Raw genomic sequence first — 21,412 nt, forward strand, 5'->3', positions numbered from 1 at the left:
TTGATTCATTACGAAAATATTACAACAAAAATTTATCAAAATGGTTTGTGAAAATATCCAAGATGGCGTCCCAAAATGGCGGCTTTCCCGTAGTCAGGACTTTGGTAGACTTTTTATATGTTATTTAGGACACTCAATAGGACCGGGAACAACAAAAATAGCTTTTATTACAATCACTTCTAGGTTACTTCCTTTTCTGGCCTAAATTTACTGGTCTATTAACAAACCTACTGACACGGACCCAGAATCTCTTTATTCGCCTCTGTCCATTCTACTGTATTAGATTGTTTTAATGATTATTATTAGTATTATAATTTTTCGTCATATTTACATAATTTATCTATTGTTAATATAAGTTTATTGATGTTATGTATCATTGCATCACCCCGACGGCGCACACTTGCCGTTTATGGCTTGATAGGAGTGTTATTTATGAAGGAGGTTAGTTTAAACGTTTTTGCTTGAATAAAAAGAAAACTGATTGGGTACCAATTTAACGCAGCAAGTATATATGGGTGTCGTCTTCACAAAATTCTGCGTTTTATAATGTAACGCAAAAATCATTATATGCCGATAATTTAAAACTAAACCGCAAACTTTGCGTCGTTTTGACTCAATCATATACGGTGTGTGTGTGCAGGATTTGAATGAGTGATTTGCAGTTGGCCATTCTGATTGCTGGAAGTATCATCTATAAAGAAGTAATCTATATTTGTGTTTTTGAAGGAATTCAAAATGTATTTATGTACAAGAGATTAAATGTTCCTTTTAGAGGAGAATACCATGTGAATAGGCCTAATTGAGTTTAGTTAATCTCTTTAATAAAAGGTAGGGTTGCTATTTTATTAGCATTTCTTGTTCTATAAGGTTCATGTGAATATACTTTAAACAAAGGTCTTAATGGGGTTCAGGTATAGTTTTGGCGCACCACGTTTTGGAACATTTACAGGTAGAATTCAATACTTTGCATGAAAAGACATTTACTATACGGATCCATAGATTGTAAAACGTACAGAAAGATCGGGACAAGTCTTTAATTTGACCATATCATGTCGACAACAATCCAACCATCCCTTCACTCCACTTTTTGTGCGAGGTCTTCTAACCCTATTCCACTACTACTACTACTACTTATATGAATACGTATAATAAAACTGGAAGAATAAATGTTCGTGCAGTTTTTTACTATACGGATCCACGCAGGGGCTGGTTGGGATCCGTTCTCGACATAAAATGTGTAACTTTAAGACGCCCAAATTTTTGCACACATTTTACAACCTGTGGGTCCGTATACTAAAACCCCAACATATTTATAAGGATAAGGATTTTTGCAGGATATAGAATTAAATACAAAGTAATACAGCTGTATTTTAGGTTCACAAGTGTGGAATTACTAGTATAAAAGACATTAGAGCCGTATCACCGGACGACTTTGAAAGCTGAAAAGAAGCACCAAAATGCACTGCACTCGGTTATATTTTGTTGGATTACATTAAGTTACGTTAGATTACGTTACTTTAAGAGCATAATAAGTCCAGTGCAGAAATAAAACCTGTGCTAGGTGGCCAGTAAAAAGCAGAAATGCTATCTAACCGAGCCTCAGCAGCCCGAGCGGAGCAGGCGCGTCAGTGACGGTGGGTATACGTGTAAGCGAGGATAGTGACAATATGTGGGTTTTGATTGTCACAAAAGTTTCAATAGCACTTGTCATGGTTTCATACTTGGAACGCTTCTCTTGTTAATACAATACAGCTTCTGTACAGTGTTCAGAAATACATTTCCGTTCAGTTAGAAAACACACCTTCAAATCTAAGGCTTCTAAACTTTTCCAGTTTCAAGAATAAAATCGTGTACAACAGTTTCCTGGGGTTTTGTTAGCTTAAATAAATACTCGTCCTTCTTCCCCAACGCCATGCTTTTCGCGCTACTATATCATAAGAAATGTATCTTTCCGCGAAATAATCTTTCCGCCTGCACATACAGTGCCGTTTACTTTACAATTGCACATACAGTACAACTTTCTTTACTTTTACTATTTCACTTACCTCACTTTCACTTATTCCTCATCACAAACTTAAACAAATTCTCTAATTGATCCGGTAAATTTCCTAAAATTGGTCGGGCGATACGGCACTTAACCCGTATAAAATCATTACAAGTGCTTACGACGGATAAAATAAGTGGGTGGAAATGAAAAGTGGCTCTCTGTGATGCTATTTTGCATCCACAGTATATTTCTACACAGTGTACATAACGCGTATTTTGTTTACGAGTGGAGTGTTATTAGTATGAGACCATGAAAAGTGCTATTGAAACTTCTACCATTGCCAAAACCCACTTATTTACACTACCCTCGCGTGGGCGCATACCCATCATCGCTGACGCACCTGCTCCCTTCGGGCGAACCCGATCTTCGCCATGCTTTGACTTGGTTAGATAGCATTTTTGCTTTTTAGTGGCCACCTAGCACAGGTTGGTTTGTACTTTTTGTGCCGTAGTTCTTATACTACACATTCAGAAACCGTATTTATACACAGATCCTAAAAGAATTGTAATTTTGTTTCAACATTTACTTCTGGTGGCACCCTTGATGCCAAGTGAGATATTTTCATATAGCCGAGTCGAAACCTTTTAGGGGACAATAAGAGGGAAATTAGTGAAGGAGTTACATTTTTTTCAAGAATTCTTTCCAATGTGCGCCAAAAGTAAACCTGTACGCTTACTGACTTGACTAGTTAACAACATACAACTCTGTACAGGGTTAGTATAGGAGAATCATGATCATAGTTAAAATAACGAAGTCAGCATTGAGTGAGTTAAAAGACTCTAATCACTGAAAGAACTGTTGTGTAGGGTTGTAGTAACACTTCATCACCGTTTAAATATATTACTTACTTTCCTGGTTTATTTTATGTTAATTTTCTTTTTTAAATAATGAGCGGTGTGACACTGAGTCAATGAAGTCTAATAGTGTTTTCAGGCCAAGTATCCTGTGCGAGGGTTCTCTCATTTATACTATGAAATGTGGGATTAGTGTAGGTTTCAGGACTTTTTTTTTTCATTCATTTTCCATCCATCCCTGGATAGTGTGCTCGCCGTGGATGTATTCCTCGTGCGTGATACGTTTAAGACCAATGATGCCAGTAATGCCCAGAAATAAATGGTCCTGTTTAGCCTTTGTGCCGCGAAGTACATCGAGCATCCAATTGGTTAAGTTAGCTTAAGGTAAAGTAGGTTAGTTTAACTTCGCTTAGGTTCCAAATTCTTGGACCTACTCTGCGGCATTTAACTGATGTTTATCACTTAGCATTCTAGAAGGAAAACATTACGTAATGAACTGCTATCTGAAGATAGGTAGAAAGTGATCATAGACGTGTCGTAAAGCTGTGCGAGGACGCAAGGCATGTACTTAATGCCATATGAAGATATTTTTCACATGTCTCATTTACGAGTGTACCCCCATGATCAAAAAATTGCGAGTATATTGTAACTCACGATTTTTCGTATTTATTCCATTTTCCTCACGTTTATGGATAATATCCAGTTATTAGTTACTGGAGTTAATAGAAAGCAATCCATCTGAGATATTTTTAAAAAAAAAAATGTAAGCAAAAAACAATATTATGCTCTGTTTTGTGTATACTGGCAATCGTTTTCGAGGGATTTTTGCAGTAGCAGAGTACGATTGCGGAGGGAATTTCTTGGGAAAGTTGGATCAAGAAACTGGAAAGTGGAGTAAAATATTGCATTTATTGGTATAAACCTAGTGTCTAGATCAGTGGTTCTCAAACTTGTTACCGCAACCCACATTAAATATTGAAAAGTATTTAGTGGTCCACCTACTTCTATTCAAATACACATTGACATTCTGCGTAATGGTGGTGTATTTCAAAGCAGTTAAATTTTGTAAATCATATCTAATTTCTACATAGAAAGGTAACGCAGAGTTAAAACTATTCCCGATTCAATTCCCTATCCCGTGACAGATTTTGACTCACCCACCCTTTCCATCCTAACCCAGCATTTCTACTGACTGCACAACAGGGCAGGGCTCTGAGTAACCACATCTTCTTCACCTCATTAACAAGTGTTTCCAATTTTTATTTTCTGAATAGTAATTTACATCTGTTTCTGCATCAAAATAAAATTTTCATAATTAAAAGGATAAACTTCTGGCGACCCACCAAAAAACGACCCGCGACCCACGCTTTGAGAAACACTGGTCTAGATTGTCTGCCAAATACAAATTAGCTTCTGTAACCAAGATGTCTTACGAAAATATAGAAACAGACAGGAAAACTCCTGTCTTGAGGTTGGAAGTGACACGCACTACGGCCAGGGTGGAAAAAAATAATTTTTGATGATTTTTTTGATTTAAATCGATTTTTTTTTATTTAAATCAAATCTTTCTCCTCGTATAATACAAGTCGCGAACTGAAGAAAAAGCATTACGAATTAGTATTAATGCCAGTTATGCCATTTAAGTGAAAGTATTGAGATTGAATTTTCAAGTAATCCCCAATCGTTAACCTATATCAATCCCAAACAATGTTTCTTAACAATTTTAAATTATAGCTTTTTTTTTTTTTTTGGTAAATTATACACTTTCAGTCAAGCAACATCCCTATTTGTCCTAGGATCATGGTTCATACTTCATTCTCTTCAGAATAGAACAACCTTTAAAACGGTAACATTCACATTTTCCCTATCATGTCCCTGAAGCGGAAAATTTTGAGAGATGGCGGGATTTTTTCTGATTTTTTTTTAAAAGTTTGAATCCTCTGGACTCCCCTGTGTTAACGCACAGATTTCAAAATCAACTGGGAAATACTAAGGGTGTACTAAACTTTCAAGCTTCTGTCTTGATAGTAAGGGAGGGAAAAAATATTTAACAGTGAGCTAAAAACATCCCCACAATACCCCAGATGACCCGGATGTATTATAAAAATTTCCTCAAACATCCCTATTTATCCTAGAATCATGATTTGTACATTATTCTCTTCAGAATAAAACAGAGTTCCAAACGCTTCCATTCAAATGTCTCCATCGTGTAGGCTATCTGGTGCTAGAAAATCACGAGAAAAAGGGATTTTCTGTTAAGAAATATCCCCTTTTTTACTTTTTATCCTTCGGTACCGCGTCTGTTTAAAGGCAAAGATCTGAAACAAATCTGAAAAACATTAAGGGGTGCAGTGAATGAGTATCCAAAATTTCAAACTTTTAGATGCAAAAGTAAGCCCGCGAAAAATAATATTCCCCAAATACCCCAGATTCCCGTACAAAACAGGATCTCAGGTAACAGTTTCCAGAGACATCCCTATTTATTCTAAAATCATGGTTCTTACATCATTCTCTTCAGAATAGAACAGCCTTTCAGATGGTACCATTTATATGTGTCCATCTAAGGCGGGAAAATCGCAAAGAAAGCTAATTTTTGTTAATAATATTTTTTTTTTTACATTTTTGCCCCTCTGGACCCCCCCCCCTGTTTTCACGCAGAGATCTGAAATCATCTGAAAAATACTAAGGGTGCACTGAACGAGTGTGCAGAATTTCAGTCTTCTGAATGCAAAATATAGGCCCGCCAAAAAATAATAAAAATAGGCACAACATAGGTCATCACATCCTATGTCTTGACGCAGAGAGGAGTGAAAGCATATGTAACGTGCCGTACAATGCCTTCAGTCCTGAAAAAACGAAGTAAAAAGCTTTATTGGTACTTTTTTAATCAAATAATGAAGATTTTATCCTATCACCTAATAATAGGTGATATACAGTAGAGCGTCGATTATCCGAAGTAATGGGGGACATGGGTGTTCGGAAAACTGGTTTGTTCGGATAATCGAACTGTACATGTTTATTTGCCAAAAAGAAGTACTGTACAGTAAATTTATTCATAAAAACAGCCATCTCTTTAAGTATTACAAAGTAACGTACAAAGGCAACTTTAGTAGGAATGTGGTACATGGCGCAGCTGTTGCTGTGAACAGCTTTGATACTGCTGCTACTTCTACAGCCAGTGCCAAACCGACAAAAGTGTGCTGATTGTTGAATCACAGCGACTGGCGGCTTGGCCGGTCAGCAGCGCCTTATGAAGGCCCCCATTAGAAGCAATGTTCCGCCAGCGGTGGCTCAGTGCGGCAACTACTGTGGGAAACTTGGTTTGGGAGTGAGGGGGATGATAAACGGTAGGGTGGGAGAATGAATGAATGTATGGTGGTTAATGGGGACGTCAGCAACGAGGCTATATGTCCCCGTCACGATTAACACGGTTGCTCTGGACTAAAAGATTTAAAGAGAAACGTTAAAATACTAAAGCGCAATAAACAAAAGTGCTGCTAAATAAAAGGATAAAAGCAAAAGAGAAAATAAAATAATAAATAAGCTAAAACAGATAACAATAACAATATATGGAAACAATAAAAGCAAACAGAAATTAAAAATTTAGCAGCAATAAAAACCAACAACATATTAAAATAGCTCAGAGAACGTGAGCAACCCCACAAGCTTTAACAAAGTCAAGTACCCGGAGAACTATATCACGTGAATCCCCCAAAGCGCGAGTAAGAAGAGAAGGCAATCCGAAACGTTCTCTGAGAGCTGAGTATTCAGGACATTCAACAAGAATGTGCTGAATACTCAGCGGGACTATACACTCCTCACAATACGGACGGTTCAATCTTTGCAGGAAGGAGCCATGCGTCAGATGAGAGTGTCCGATACGCAGACGCGCCAGGAGCACTTCATCTCGACGACGATGACACGAGGACGTACGCCATTCTCCTAGGAGTGGCTTGACTGCACGTAACTTATTCTCAAAAGCCTGGTCCCAATCTGCTTGCCAGTGAGAGCGCAACAAAGAATAGAAATGACGCTGAAGATCGGAGCAGGGAAGGCTATGCTCCAGTGCAACCACGGCCAAGGCGGCGTTCTTGGCAGCTGTGTCAGCACGTTCGTTTCCCCGGATGCCGACATGACCCGGCACCCAACAGACAACGACGACACAACCCTGTTGCTGCAATTGATGGCATCTCACAAGAATGTCCTGCACGAGAGAGTTCATACTAAAGAGAAATTAATACTACAGGTAAAGATACCCACTTACAATAATGCGAGTTCAACTAATTTTAGAGTTTTATCCTTCCTGTGAGTAAAATCGTAATTAAATTTTACAGAAATATATTAGAAAAAGTACGATTTACATATTAAATATTTGCTGAGGTCGTTTTTGTTTTGTCTGAAGCACATTGACGTCATCTATGATATATAATAAATATCAGTGATACATAGTCTTCACAGATATATGTATATTAAATTTCCAAAATAATTGTAAAATTTAATTTACAGTTATATAGAAATTCATTCCAATTTCCGCGCAAAAGATGGATAAACGTTTTCAGTGTAGCGTTTAGTATTTAACATTTGCATCATACTTTTCTAAGAAGTTGTTTCGTTTAAGTAGTAGAAAGTGGTCAAGATTCATCTGGAGTTTTCTTACTATTTTACTCACATAAAAAACTCAAGATTAGTTATAAACATTACTAACTGCACAACATACGTTTGAATTTAATAAGTAAATAAATACAACAAAAATTATAGTTATTGACTGAAGTTAGTCTATTTTTTCCAATTTGTAGACGTCCCCGAAGAAAGTGTCAAAGGAAACTCAAACAGTATGAGTGAATCATAAAATTCGAAAAAATGAAAATACGAAATATTTCAGTACCACTGTTACGAAGGAAGTTGGAGGAAACCGGAGAACCCTCAGTAAATTAACACAGACAGTATTTATCCGTCACAAAACCCACTTGGAGCGAGTTAAAACCTAACCAGGGACCCCACTCACTGGAAGTGAACGCTGCACCACTGAGCCACCATGGCCTCCAATTTTGAACATTCATGATTCAAGGTATTACTGTTCTTATTTGAGTTATGTATCCTATAGCATCTATCAGCAAATACTTGTGATATAATAAAACAACAGCGTAGCTTACTAAAAGCAAAATTCTTGCCATAAAGTAGTTTGTATGAACAGAATTTCTATTAATGTCTTAATACCATAGAAATTATTGTATCGTGTAATTTTATACAAGTAAAATTTTAGTTTTGTATATGACAGTATATTTTGGTGTGTTTACTTATTTAGTTACACGGGGTTGCAAAACTTAAGCGAGATAGATGAAATAGTAGTCGATGGAGATGAATAAAGGCCCGGAAGCATGTTGCCAGAAGTCATCCACACGTGAACAGGGACCAAAACATTGCATAGCGTGGCTGTACTGCCGATTGGTCTACTTCCTCAACACGAAGCAGTGAAATGAAAAGGACGAGACAATGCGTGTCTATCAGAGAGTTGTTAAGGTGCATTGTGGCGGTGTTACTTATAACAACATAACCCGGAAACAATATTTTGATAACTACCTGGAGAAGAATCGTCAGGAAACTGGAAGAAAGACAATGTGCGACTCAAGAGCTTCGTATTATCCACAGCATTTTTTTACGTATATGAGAAGCATTTCAAACCACTGACAATGCTGTGCGAAGGAGAGGTGGTGGTCGACAACTACATTGTGAAACAGGCAAGAAGGAACCAACGTCCAACAGCGAGGTCAATTGCAAACACATCTAAGAGGGCTGCAAGTCGCCAAGTCTCACGCTTCACGATGGAACATTGACTGCATTGGATTGTCTATTTGCCCGTACTTTGTATTCCGTTGACAGCCGCTTACTGGTGGCACCGTTCGTGGTGGTGCCAAAAACATCAGGACGGGACCGAGGATGAGTGCAGTTGAGTTTTCTCCGATGCGTGCAGATTCAAACTCAGTGCTAATTCTGGACGTACACTTAACACACAGAACATTGTACATTTGACCCAAAACATTGTCGAACATGATCATTTTGGTTGTCCGGTGTTATTCTTTGGGGAAGCATAATTTGCTTGGGAATACCGACCTCTCAATTTTTGAACGCAATACATTCACCGATCAACGTCATTGTAACATCGTACTCCTTCTCCACTTGCAGCTTTTCAAAGGTACAATTGGTCCCACCCCCACTTCTTTATCGATAATAATGCGCGACCACATCGAACAGCGCAGGAACGGAGCTCTTGGAATGAGAGGATATCCTACGAATGTACTGACCTGCCTCTCCTGATGTTAATCCCATCAATCACGTATGATGCTATGAAAAACCTCTTGTAGCACTTCCAGACGCATCAACGACTATCTAGAATTGTCAATAGCGTTGGAGTACTGGAAATCCATACCACGTCATTACCAACTTTATGAACAGCATGGGAGCAGTTGCAGAGCATATATCGCAGTCCGTTGTGATCATAGGGAGTCACGGTGGCTCATTGGTAAAGCGTTCACCTCTGGTGCATGAGGTTCTTGGTTCGATCCCAGCTCGCGGCAAGTAAGCTTTGTTGTAGACAAACACCGTGTGCGTGGGTTTTCTCAGGGCTCTCTCGTTTCCTCCTTCTTTCTTTATTCCACCATTTCATTCATTTCTCATCATTACCTCCTTTAGCCTAGCCGGCATAACCCTGGGACGTAAGACTTAAAGATTTCATTTCTTTTCATTTCCGTCGTGACCATACACCCTTTTAAGGACTATTTTCCTCCTGTACTCTTAGAACATTGGAAGCGGGTCATCATGAGTGGCAGTGCTTTTAATGTAAGTTGTGGAAAAGAGTGCCAATTTTTGGTCTTCTAATCACGTGTTTCTTTCTGTTGGTTCCTGTAGCATATTGTACCATTACTTTCTATATATAGATCAATTTCACCAATCTATGCCGCTTGGGAGTAAAACGGTATACGAAAATTACTTTCGTCCTTAAGTACTGTACACCAATGTATTTATTTATTTATTTATTTATTTATTGGATTTGTTTATTTATTAGAGACTGAATGGACTCCAGTGATGAAGAATGTCAAACAGAATACGTATTTGTTTACTGTGATGGAACGGAGGTTAAAGTGGAACCTGAGGAAATCTTTGAAGAAAAAGTGATCGATAATGTTCCGTCGACAAAAGCTGAATGGGAAGGATTGCAGATTGATGTCCCTGTTTCCGAAGCCATAGGTAAGTTTCATTCTTCATAATTTATTTACCTTTTCACTTGTATCTCAGCATTTATTCCACCAGAGAACCTTAAAGAAATACATAAAAGTATTTGGTCTAGGAATTAATTCGTGCGGTTGGTACGCACACATTGAAGCTGTAGTACAAACACAAAATACATAAATACCTTAAGAAAAATATTGTCCATCGCTAGCCACCATTTTCGCCCATCTGTCAGGCAATGTACGGATTCCGTGGCGAAAGAAGTCTTCATCCTTGGAAGCGATCCAGTCAGAGACCCATGTTTCGATATCTTCTGAAGAAGTAAACCGCTGTCCAATCAAATCGTTCTTCATGCAATCGAACAAGTAGTAGTCCGAAGGAGCAACGTCTGGTGAATACGGCGGGTGGGGTAAAACTTCCCATCCGACATTTTCTAAATAGGTTTTGACCGGTTTTGCGACATGTGGGCGAGCGTTATCATGTTGAACAATAAGTTTATCATGTCTGTTCTCCCATTCTGGTCGTGTTCTGGCCAGAGCTTGCTTCAAACGCATTAATTGTCGTCGATAACGTTCTCCATTCATAATTTCACCCGGTTGCAGCAGCTCATAGTACACCACACCTTTCATATCCCACCATATGCACAGCATAACCTTTGCACAGTGAATATCTCGTTTTGGTTGTGATGGACCTGGTTCACCTGGTTTCACCCAGGCCTTTTTTCGTTTAGGGTTCTCGTAATGGATCCACTTCTCATCACCCGTAATAATTCGATGCAGAAACCCCTTTCTGCTCTGTCGTTGAAGCAGCAATTCGCAAATGGTTTTTCGTCTTTCAACGTCTCTGTCTTTCAATTCATGTGGAACCCAATGTGACATCTTTTGAATCATTCCCATGGCTTTCAAGCGTTTGGAGACTGTTGTTTGATCAACGCCTAATGCTGCTGCAAGTTGTTCCTGCGTTTGACACGAATCCTGCTCGAGCAATGCTGTCAATTCTTCGTCTTGAAATTTTTTTGGCTGTCCAGCTCGCTCTTGGTCTGCCAAGCCGAAATCACCACTTCTAAACCGTGCAAACCACTTCTGACACGTTCGCTCAGCTAGAGCATGGTCACCATACACTTCCACCAAAATACGATGACTTTCAGTCGCACTTTTCTGCATGTTAAAGTAATGCAGCAGGACACCCCGCAAAAACACTTTATCAGGCACAAATTGCGCCATGTTCACTTAACTATAAACTGGTGTTGTTGACGCTTTAATCCACTGCCCTATACTACGAACGATACGCGATGACAGGGGTTTGCAACACATGTGTGGATACACGGAACTGTGGGACGCTCCGTTCGTTGCGCCATCTCTTGTCCACCCGCACGAATTAATTCCTAGACCAAATAATATAAAGAGAAACTAGCATTAAGGTGGATTACCACTCGGAAGTCAGTACATCTTTTAGCTTATTCCCTTAACTACTGCGCAATGAAATATTATATAAAGAGTGCGGCAGAAATAGCTAGACGATGTAAAATGAACATAGAAAACTTAACCCGATAGATAACGTGCTCATTGTTGTTTTGTTTTGTAAAGTGGTTCAAAGCATTGTGTATGCATGTAGGTTCGACTGTTCGGTGCGCATGCGCAGTATTGGAAGAATTACATAAGCCTTCCGTCAGTAGCCATGGAGCGTTGGTCGGACGAACATTGCGCTTTCGCAGTGGAGTGTTTCTTCAAGAACAATGACTCTGCAACAATTACGCAGCGTAAGTTTCGGAGTCATTTTAAAACATTGGCAGAAGTGAACAAGTACCGACACGACAAACTATTCTTAATTGGGTGAGAAAGTTTCGAGCTTCGGCTTCTGCGGGATCAAAGAATCCCCAGGTCGTCGACATTCAGTTAGAACACCAGGCAACGTAGAGAGGGTTTGAGAAGCATTAATTAGAAGTCCAAAGCGTTCAGCTCGTTGGCATGCTGTGTCACTTGGCATGTCAGATAGGAGTGTGCGGCGAATATTACACCAGGACCTAAACTTCCACCCATTCAAAATTCAGATGATTTACAAGTTGCTCACTGAGGATTTTAATGCTCACGTACAATTCTGCAATACGCTGTTGCAAATGATTGATGAGAACTGAAACTTTCTACAGAGGTTGATCATGTCCGACGAGGCTCATTTTCACATTGATGGGTGTGTAAATTAGCAGAATTTTCGTTACTGGGCACTCAGAAATCCAAGGTTGGTGCATGAAGTGCCCCTTCATAGCCCTAAAGTAACAGTATGATGTGGTGTTTATTTTGTTGGAATTATTGGACCATACTTTTTCAACGACGAGGATGGTAACACTGTAACTGTCACGTGTGCTCGATATGTTGACATACTCGAAAACTTTTTACTCCCAGAACTGCGACGGCGTCGCCTTAGACAGATGTGGTTCCATCAAGACGGGGCCACGTCACACACAGTAATTGCATCGATCAACATTCTTGGGAGGATGTTTCCAGGACGGGTTGTCTCTCGTCGCGGCAATGTTCCTTGGCCTGCACTCTCGCCCGACCTGTGGACATGTGACTTCTTACTATGGGGTTACTTGATGCAACAAGTGTATGCAACAAAACCTGCAACATTATAGGATTTGCGTGAATCCATTCAACATGCAATCCAACAAACCTCGCTGGACATGGTTCAACGAGCCGTGAGTGCTGTGAGGCGACGTGCAGAGATCTATTTGAATAACCATGGTGTACACCTCACTGACATAATTATCAAGACGTAGGTACCATATGTAATGCTTTTCTATGTACATTCTGGACATGTAAAACTTTTGTTCATAAAAGGTCATTAAAATATTTAATTTGCAAAGCAACATCATCTAACTATTTCTGCCGCACCCTATATTATAAATATTGTACTTTAAGATAGAGTAGTGTTTCAGCTACAGCACAAGACACTGATTAATTTGGTTGTCTCTCCTGATATCGAAAAATGTAACAAATAAAAGAAAATATTTGATTCGTTTTATAATGAGCACACAAGATGGCACTTGCTGTTAAATCTTACTAGAAGTACTCCGTTTTATGAAATGTTTATTTGTATGTGTAAAGTATTTTAAAGTAACGATCTTATTACGAAATAGATATATTGTTTGACCGTTTCTCGTGTTATGTTTCACATTTTATTTAAATATTAATTTACGTTTAAGGAAATAGATTTTGAGATGAAACTTGCGCAGAACGCCGTAATGCGTTGTTGTCAGGTTTGTACGTTTACTGTAGTAGTCACAATAAGAAAATTCCTAGATTCTAACGTTGCAGTTCGAGAAGCGAGATTGCTTTAAGGGTCGAAAACTAATTTCTCCATTAAGTATCCAAGCAGAGTTCCATCATTACTCCCTTTATTATCTGGCATCAGTAAACACTCGACACTATCTGGCAACGCCGCACTATTCAAGCAGCGTTTAGCATCACACTGAGAACACCTAGTGATCCACCTTAAGAAATATAAAGGATATCCCAACAAGAAGGCGGGATTCAATATACCTGAAAAAGACTTTATTTTTAGAAAATGAAAAATATTTTTACGCATTTACATCAGGTAAATGTTTCGACTTAAGCATTAAAATAATGTGTGTTCTGCAGCTCCGCACTCTTCCGATGAAATTCATAATCGCTTTTTCACACGTATGTCTATCGAGGTAGTTAATGACACGTTCAGTTTGCTCTGTAGAGGTCTCTTCGTTCTTGGTTTGTTTGCGTAAACCCGTGATTCCAGGAACCTCCATTGTTTCCAATTTCTTGTTCATCAGTATTCTCTTGTGCAAGCAAAATACTAGCAGAAGAACTGGCACGTCTCTTGTGTACGGATTAACTGGTAGTTGCGGACTTCCGATAAACTACAGTCACGAATTTGTTGTTGTTCCTGTAAATAGTGATATCTAGGTAATTGACTGATACTCCTTTTTCGTTTTCTAAAGTGAATTTCGAGGACCTATGCTGTTTAATTTTCTTAACAGAAACTTTAATAGATGTATGAAGATCGAATCATATACAATCCTGTAATTCATCTCTGTTCACTGCTAGTTAGTATGGTGGGGAACAGCCTATACTTTGAGAATTGTTCTTGCGTGATGGTCTGTGAATTCGCCAACTCCACTGGATTTAAGCCGTGCTCGTGATTCGAATCGTATACAGTAATATTTCTCTTTGCGTTAGAATTCGCACCAATGGAGGATTTGGTGTGTAAAGTGAACAAGATCGGTTGTTTCCCCTTTCATTAGTATATATGAAATTACAACCGTCATAAGGTGCTCGGTATATAAACACAGGATTGTTCAATTACAGTAGGAATCTGTGATACAATCCACGTGGTCCGAGATGAGAGCACTGACCTCGAAACTGAAAAAGTGAGTGCCTGTTCTGGGAAGCGGACTGGGTGGCATAGTAAACGCATCGGCATGGCAGGCCGGAGGTCCCGGGTTCGAGTTGCGGTGCAGTCAGTCACTTTTTCACTCTTTGCGTTGCGTTCAGTAAATTGACCCTCTATTTCTATTCATCTTGTCAAAATACATTCACGTTCTTGTAGACTTACTTTACATAAATTATCAGATTTACCTCACCCGCATATAAGTAACTGTTTCAATCAATGTAGTGACGTATAAGTTTCCTAATCGCGTATTGCAAACCGAAGTTAAAACATGCTGCAAGAATGTTTTAGTGTGCTATAAGAATATTTGACAATATTTTGTAACCTGTTCCCTTAGCCCACTTACATAAGCGTGGGACGTTAAACTAAAATAATTCTTATGATATGGAATACAAAATGACTTCAAGATATTGAGAAGGAAAATAATAATAATAATAATAATAATAATAATAATAATAATAATAATAATAACTAGTTGGTAGAAAAGAAATATAATGAAAAAGAAAAACTAGAGAAGAAAATTAATATAATTGTTAATTAAAGAGAGAAAAAAATAATAAGGAAATCAAAAACAAATTATATTTGTGGGATAATGCACAGGAACACATTTAGAAGAGCAGAAAGATAATGATTCAGGATAAATAATCTTCTGTATATTTATTTTACTCATGCACTTAACTCGTTGTTGTTAAATATATTTTGCAAATATTTCAACAGCTTTTTTTAAGCGAAGGAAACTTAAACAGACACTAGACTTTTTCATGTCAACTGGAGATATTTGCTTGAAGGTCCTCCCTAGAAGGAAGAAAGGACTTCAAAACGTGTCTAGCCTGATCAGTTGATTTATGGAATGCAACATACCTTCAATGAGGTGGGTTTGTAGCAGAATGAAAATTTGAAATAGAACAGAGATATTGTTATGCCCTGAAACGGGCCTTAACCGTTTGTTTGTATTTTCAGTTTTAATTTATTATTGTTCATAGGCGTACTTGATTATTTAAGATGTTCATATCAATCAGTTTCATAACGTTTATTTAATTTGCCGAAAGCTGAAGCTTTAGATTTAATTACTTAACAGATTACGATCTGCATCGGATGATTATGAACTATTATTTCTAAACACTAAATGACAAAAGTGCTTCCTATCGTCCAATGAAGAGGAGGAAAATTTATATTTTGAACCTAGAGAAGAAATAAATATATAAATAAAATAGAGATTCGATATAGTTTTGAAGAAAAAGTTCTATTCCTTTGAAAAATATCAACTAAAAGCAAGTTTTGGATCTAAACGTATGATCCAAGGAATAAATACCATTTATAGCAGTCTGAGAACATAATTGTAGTTATTAGAAAGTATTAGCAGCAAATATTTTAGTAAATATTTGTATAATACTGAAGTTACAAATTTTATGATGGAAGGCAAGCAAATAATAGTCATGCTTAGCTAGAAAGTTCCTTCTGGGAGCTTAGGCTCTTCTTCCACATCGTAATGCCACGTTATAAAATTAATGTATATAACTTCATGATTTAATAATTAGTAGAAACTTAACCTAATCGGCATGATAGTAAACTTCGATATATTTTACGTTTGTACTACTCGTAGTTACAAAGACCCATGGTATTTCATCGGCATAGTATGTGGAATAATCTTCATTATCAGTAATTTTTAGTAGTACTACATTCTATACAAGCTATTGAACCTGAATACGTTACAAGCATCTTTCATGATGTAGTTATGAAAGGCGTTGCTTACCAGCATCAAAAATAAGAATTTGAAAGTCATTGGAAAGGTTCTATTTATTATTCAAGACTTTAATAATGATAATAATAATAACATATCTATATGTATGGTAAGTAAATGCAAATATTAGTAAGTATGTTTGACGAAGGAATTTCCATGGGAAATAGAATTGACTTTGATGAAAGAATTTTAATTATTCAATGTTTACAGGAGTAAAGCAGGTATCAAACCATTCTTAATGTAACGTAAACGCAGGTAACTTCTAAATATGATGTGTTGGTGTCTGCTATTTTCCAAATGAATGTGATTAAAACATTACGGCGATAAATATCCTGATAATAATGACTATACACTAAAGAATGAACGAACTGTAATTAACTGTTATAAGAACGCAACTGTACTACATATGAAATAGATTTATGATATAGAATACTTCAGGTGATTAACTACAGCAATAAATTGTTATCGCTGGTGTGGAAGGTCGCTTCTATTTCTTCTATTTATCCTTGTACTCAATGACCAATATGTATTGTAAATCTCTCAATCATCTTCCTCCACCGAGATACATAACATGCTTTGCCAACTGCCACTCAAACTTGGGATGATTTGAGTGAGATTTGGTACGCAACGTGATCGATCGTGTTCGAGCTATCTGTGTGTAATGATTAACACTATAAGTCCTCTTTTTACCTTTTGGACTTGGTGCGAGAGATAGTTCACTGCTCCTGCAAATTATGAGAAAGCACATACCACAACCTACGTCCTCGCGGTATGAAGGATTGTCAAGTTCAAAGCTAAATGATTACGTCAGTAACATATACATTTAAATGGTCATGTTTCAACTTCAAAATTATCTGAATTACATATTTCTGCTTTAGATAAGTAACCTAACATACACATCAGAACACAATAAGAAATACATTTGACATTTCACAACAAGAGCTACTTATACAGCCGTGAGAAGCTTTAGAATAAATTCTGTTGTTCTAACTAGACCTTTTTTTCTTTACTTAAAGATCGATTAAACCAAAAATATGTAAATTCAACTCTCGGCGCAAGTGGCTTATTCGCAAAATAATGCGTATAATGAATCTTACTTTTTACTTTTTTTTTTCTTTTAATAAATTCGTAGTAGGCGTGCTGGCTATTTGAAATGATTTTAGATCTTAACACAATTGAAGAAACATAGCTCTCGCGAGAGATAATTCGCTGAATATTCCTGTCGCTGTGTCAGAACAAAATTGGCACATTACTTACAATTGCATCCAGGTAAAATTCCATAGAACAACGTGTCCTGTCGAGAAGTACGATGAAATGGTCCTCTGACGATTTGGTATCCTCCCAACAAAAATTCTCAGCACTTTAAGACCACTGACGAGTGTCTTCTGCCTGATGACCAAGAGAGATGCTTTCCTCTTTCAACAATCACAAACGACCTATATTCAAAAACTACCAAAATAATGTTCGTCGTAACCTGTCGTTCGGTTAAAACACTTGACTTAAAGTGTATCCCAAAAAAAATGTAACAACTTGTTAAAATAAGTTCTCGTAAATAACAAGTAGAACAGGACTCATTTCATTGTGTACTTGAAGCTTGCGGTTGTGAGTAGTGCTGTAGCTAGTAGACGTTTGGCGTTGTCAAACAGTCGTGCAAGATGGCATCAAAACAACTACAGACACGTAAACAAATGATTTACAAATATGAAGAAAATCCTGAACGGTCATGTGCATCCATAGCAAAAGAACTTAAATTGAATAGGAAAACCGGAAGGGACATTATTTTCCGTTTCAAGGATACATTAACGTGTGACAGGAAGAAAGGGAGTGGAAGGAAAGCTGGTGTAAGTGACAGTGCATTAGTGCGAAAAATTGTGAGTGCACATCGAAGAGATCCAGCCACGTCTGTACGCAGAATGGCTGGAAGGTATAATACAACGAAGTCAACTGTATAGAGGATTAAAAAACAGCAAGATTTAAAGTCGTTTTGAGCTGTTAAAGTGCCGGACAGAAGCGAGAAACAACAAAATATTGCAAAAATGCGTGTACGAAAACTGTATGCGCATATGCTTCGCAATTTTCGAGGTGTCTCATTATGGATGATGAAATTTATGTTCTGGCCGACAGTCAACAACTGCCAGGACCAAAATATTATGTGGCAAAGAGTCTAATGGACGTTTCTACAGACGTAAGAACCAAACGCACAGCAAAATTTCCACTAAAGTTCTTGATATGGCAAGCAATTTGTTCCTGTAGAAAGAAAAGTGGGGCGTTCATCACTTCAGGGGCAATTAATCAGGATATTTACATATTAGAATGTTTAGAAAACCGGCTTTTGCCGTTTGTTAGGCAACATAATGCTAATACTATTTTCTGGCCCGATTTGGCTACTCCTCATTACAGTCGCAGGGCTTTAGTATGGTATGAACACAATAATGTGAACGTTGTGCCGAAAGCTGCCAATCCACCAAACTGTCCTGAACTTCGCCCCATTGAAAAATATTGGGCAGCAATGAAAAGAAAGTTAAAGGAGAGCAACGTAGCAGCGAAGAATGTGCAAGAATTCAAACGGCAGTGGAAATGTGCTAGTGATAAATTGGACAAAAACATTGTAAATCTCCTTATGTCGCGTATTAAAGCAAAACTCATTTTTTTTTTCCTGGACATATTGATTAGTGTTCTTTGGTGGTAGAAACGAACGTACACACCCCAACATATGTACAGAACATCTTCTCACATCATTACATTTTTTTGTTTTTCTACTCATGAATGTTTTAGTTGTTACATTTTTTTCTGGGACACACTTTAATTGTCCACTATTAGTTTGTCGGGCTGCTCTCTACTCAGCCTCTCCGCTGTGGAGGTTTCAGTCTGTCGTCCGACTTCTTTCGCCCGATTTTTCCTCCCGTGATGGGGACTTCGCCGTTTGTCGGCAGACTAGCTTGTGCTTCTTCTGATCACCGTGGGTCACGTGACTAGCAACCACTCACTGAATATAACATTGTCCACTATTGGTTGATGACCAAAAATTGTCCAATCACAAATTAATTTAGATTTCACTTACACACTTGGGGTGACTTACTAATTTTCGTTCTAATGGGAACTGAAGTAGAAAAAGTCTCTCTGCAACTTTTTTAAACAAAGGGTTATTGTTCTACGCACACACATATATAGAAATAAAGTTAATTTTGTCGTCTTTAAATAAGTCGAGGTTGAAGATAAAACGGATCTCACTGTTTCCAAGTAGTGTCCTTTTCACTAAAATTAGTTGGAAAAATTTAATAAAATAAACGTTTTAAATTTCTTGCTTCGATGAGCGTCCCGCTGTCGATAGCAAAATTTTGATAATATTGTATGCCAAATCTAATTATCAACACTATGAATCATGTATCATGTAACATTGTGTTCATTTTGACAACTGTACTCTAATCCAGATACTCAAGCTTTATAAAATAGTTACAGTAAAATCTATATTGCTAGTTATTTCTTATAACTAATTACTAATTATACAATGCACATAAGAATTCATGGTTGTTATGTCGTCCTGTGCAATGTGACTATGAACTCGTTATGGTTATCTTTGTCACATCATCACCGGTCTTGGATTTTCCAAGAAGGAATTCTCACGTTTGTATACGTGGTAGCGGCCTATAGAATTTTAGAAAATTGTCACATCATTAAACTGGCTTATCAGAAACTAGTCAGTTCAAAAGTGATGGTTACAAGGTAAAAACTTTCAGTCAAGAATGGAAGCTTAAACTTGAAAGAAGTGACGTTATAAAGTTTTTGGCGACTTCCAGTCGGGATAGGAAGCTAAAACTAGTTTCATCATAAAAATATCGTATTACATCTGTGTAGCAAAAAAGTATTTACTACTGGATCACAAGGTGAATTTCTTAAAATGAAGGAAAACAAATTAAATGGGTATTTATTGTGACTTTTGTTGACTTTAATGCCGTAGATGGCGGTAATGCCCAGAAATATGTGTAAATATAGTAATTATATTCAGTTCGTTATTATTCTTTCTGCTTCAGGTGACATAGGCACAAGTGGCAGAGAAGCGGAATTTGAGAAGAACGTGGAAGTAAGCAATTACTTAATTACAGATGTTGAAATCAAATTAGAAACTGTTGAAAAATGTGAACAGCAAATGATAACTTTTAGTGAAGAGTCACTAAATTTTATAAATTATGGAGGTGTTATTAACGGCCAAGGAACCGATGAGTTAAAGTGAGTAATTAAAATATGACAGAATTCTTTACAAGTTTTGTCTTCAAATTTATTACTGTAGATCAGAACACAAATTTTCCTTTTATATATATGTATATACTTGACTGTAGGAAATTTAATTACTAGGACACTCAGTGCCAGAATTGTTTAGTTACTGTATTTTTTTTTCTTGTTTTTTTTATTTTCTTGCTATCTCTTGATCGAGAGGTTGGATATGAATCATATTAATTTCCTATAAATAAGGAATGTAAACTTGCTTTAAAAATGTCGTAGTTTTTATTAATTTTTGCTTCTTCGTTTTCCTTAAATTGAGATTTCAAGTATTACTGCTACTCAGAAACAAGTGCGATATATATATATATATATATATATATATATATATATATCAAACTTACTTTGTGTTGTTTGTTTGTGTGTGTTAAGCAGGCGTAAATTCTTCAAACGAACTTCGCAATTCTTAATACGGGGAAAGAATGGACTCTTTTTCGGTTTAAAAGCAAAGTAGATTACACAACATAAAGTGTAGCTGTGTATATTCTCATACATTAGTTCCACAAGGCTCTAACAGCAGTTTTCATCATCTATAAAAATTATTTCGTGTGTAAGATGGACAAAATCGACTATTTTTCTTCTTTTGCGTGAGGATGTATTTTTCGTAGATTTTTCATTGACTTCTTAAATAAAAACCATATAACAGCACCGTTTTACATATCTGAAAAGGAATGATGCGAGGCTTTATGTACATAAAGTAAAAATGTCATGGTTTGTACAGAAGACACGATGTACTCTATGCATTTAAATTCTGGATTAAATTCTTAGTGGAAGAGCATATGAAACTCATTTCAGTGAATGCTACGTGATATTGTTTTGTGTTTTTACTAAGTCGAGCGTCCCTTTCCACTACCGAGGCTTCATGAGACCCCCAAGTTAAAGTGCAATACGGATCAGCATAATGCT

General features: G+C 37.3%; 1 protein-coding gene across 3 annotated transcripts in view; it reads left to right on the plus strand.

The window, feature by feature from the left end:
* The first annotated feature begins 621 nt into the window (after positions 1 to 621).
* LOC145690685 (uncharacterized) overlaps positions 622 to 21,412 on the plus strand; it is a 29,894-nt gene continuing 9,103 nt past the window's right edge. Inside the window, exons 1-3 of one of the 3 annotated variants that reach the window (XM_081765826.1) lie at positions 622 to 828; positions 9,905 to 10,086; positions 20,260 to 20,455. In XM_081765826.1, coding sequence (XP_081621952.1) covers positions 9,912 to 10,086; positions 20,260 to 20,455 — 371 coding nt within the window. In that variant the 5' untranslated portion in view covers positions 622 to 828; positions 9,905 to 9,911. Of the gene's footprint in view, positions 829 to 888; positions 950 to 9,904; positions 10,087 to 15,204; positions 15,359 to 20,259; positions 20,456 to 21,412 lie in introns of those variants that run through there. The other 2 variants (XM_081765827.1, XM_081765828.1) reach the window with 2 other exon arrangements.

This window comes from Thermobia domestica, chromosome 7, assembly GCF_964235325.1.
Source record: "Thermobia domestica chromosome 7, izTheDome1.hap1.1, whole genome shotgun sequence".
Taxonomy (NCBI): domain Eukaryota; kingdom Metazoa; phylum Arthropoda; class Insecta; order Zygentoma; family Lepismatidae; genus Thermobia; species Thermobia domestica.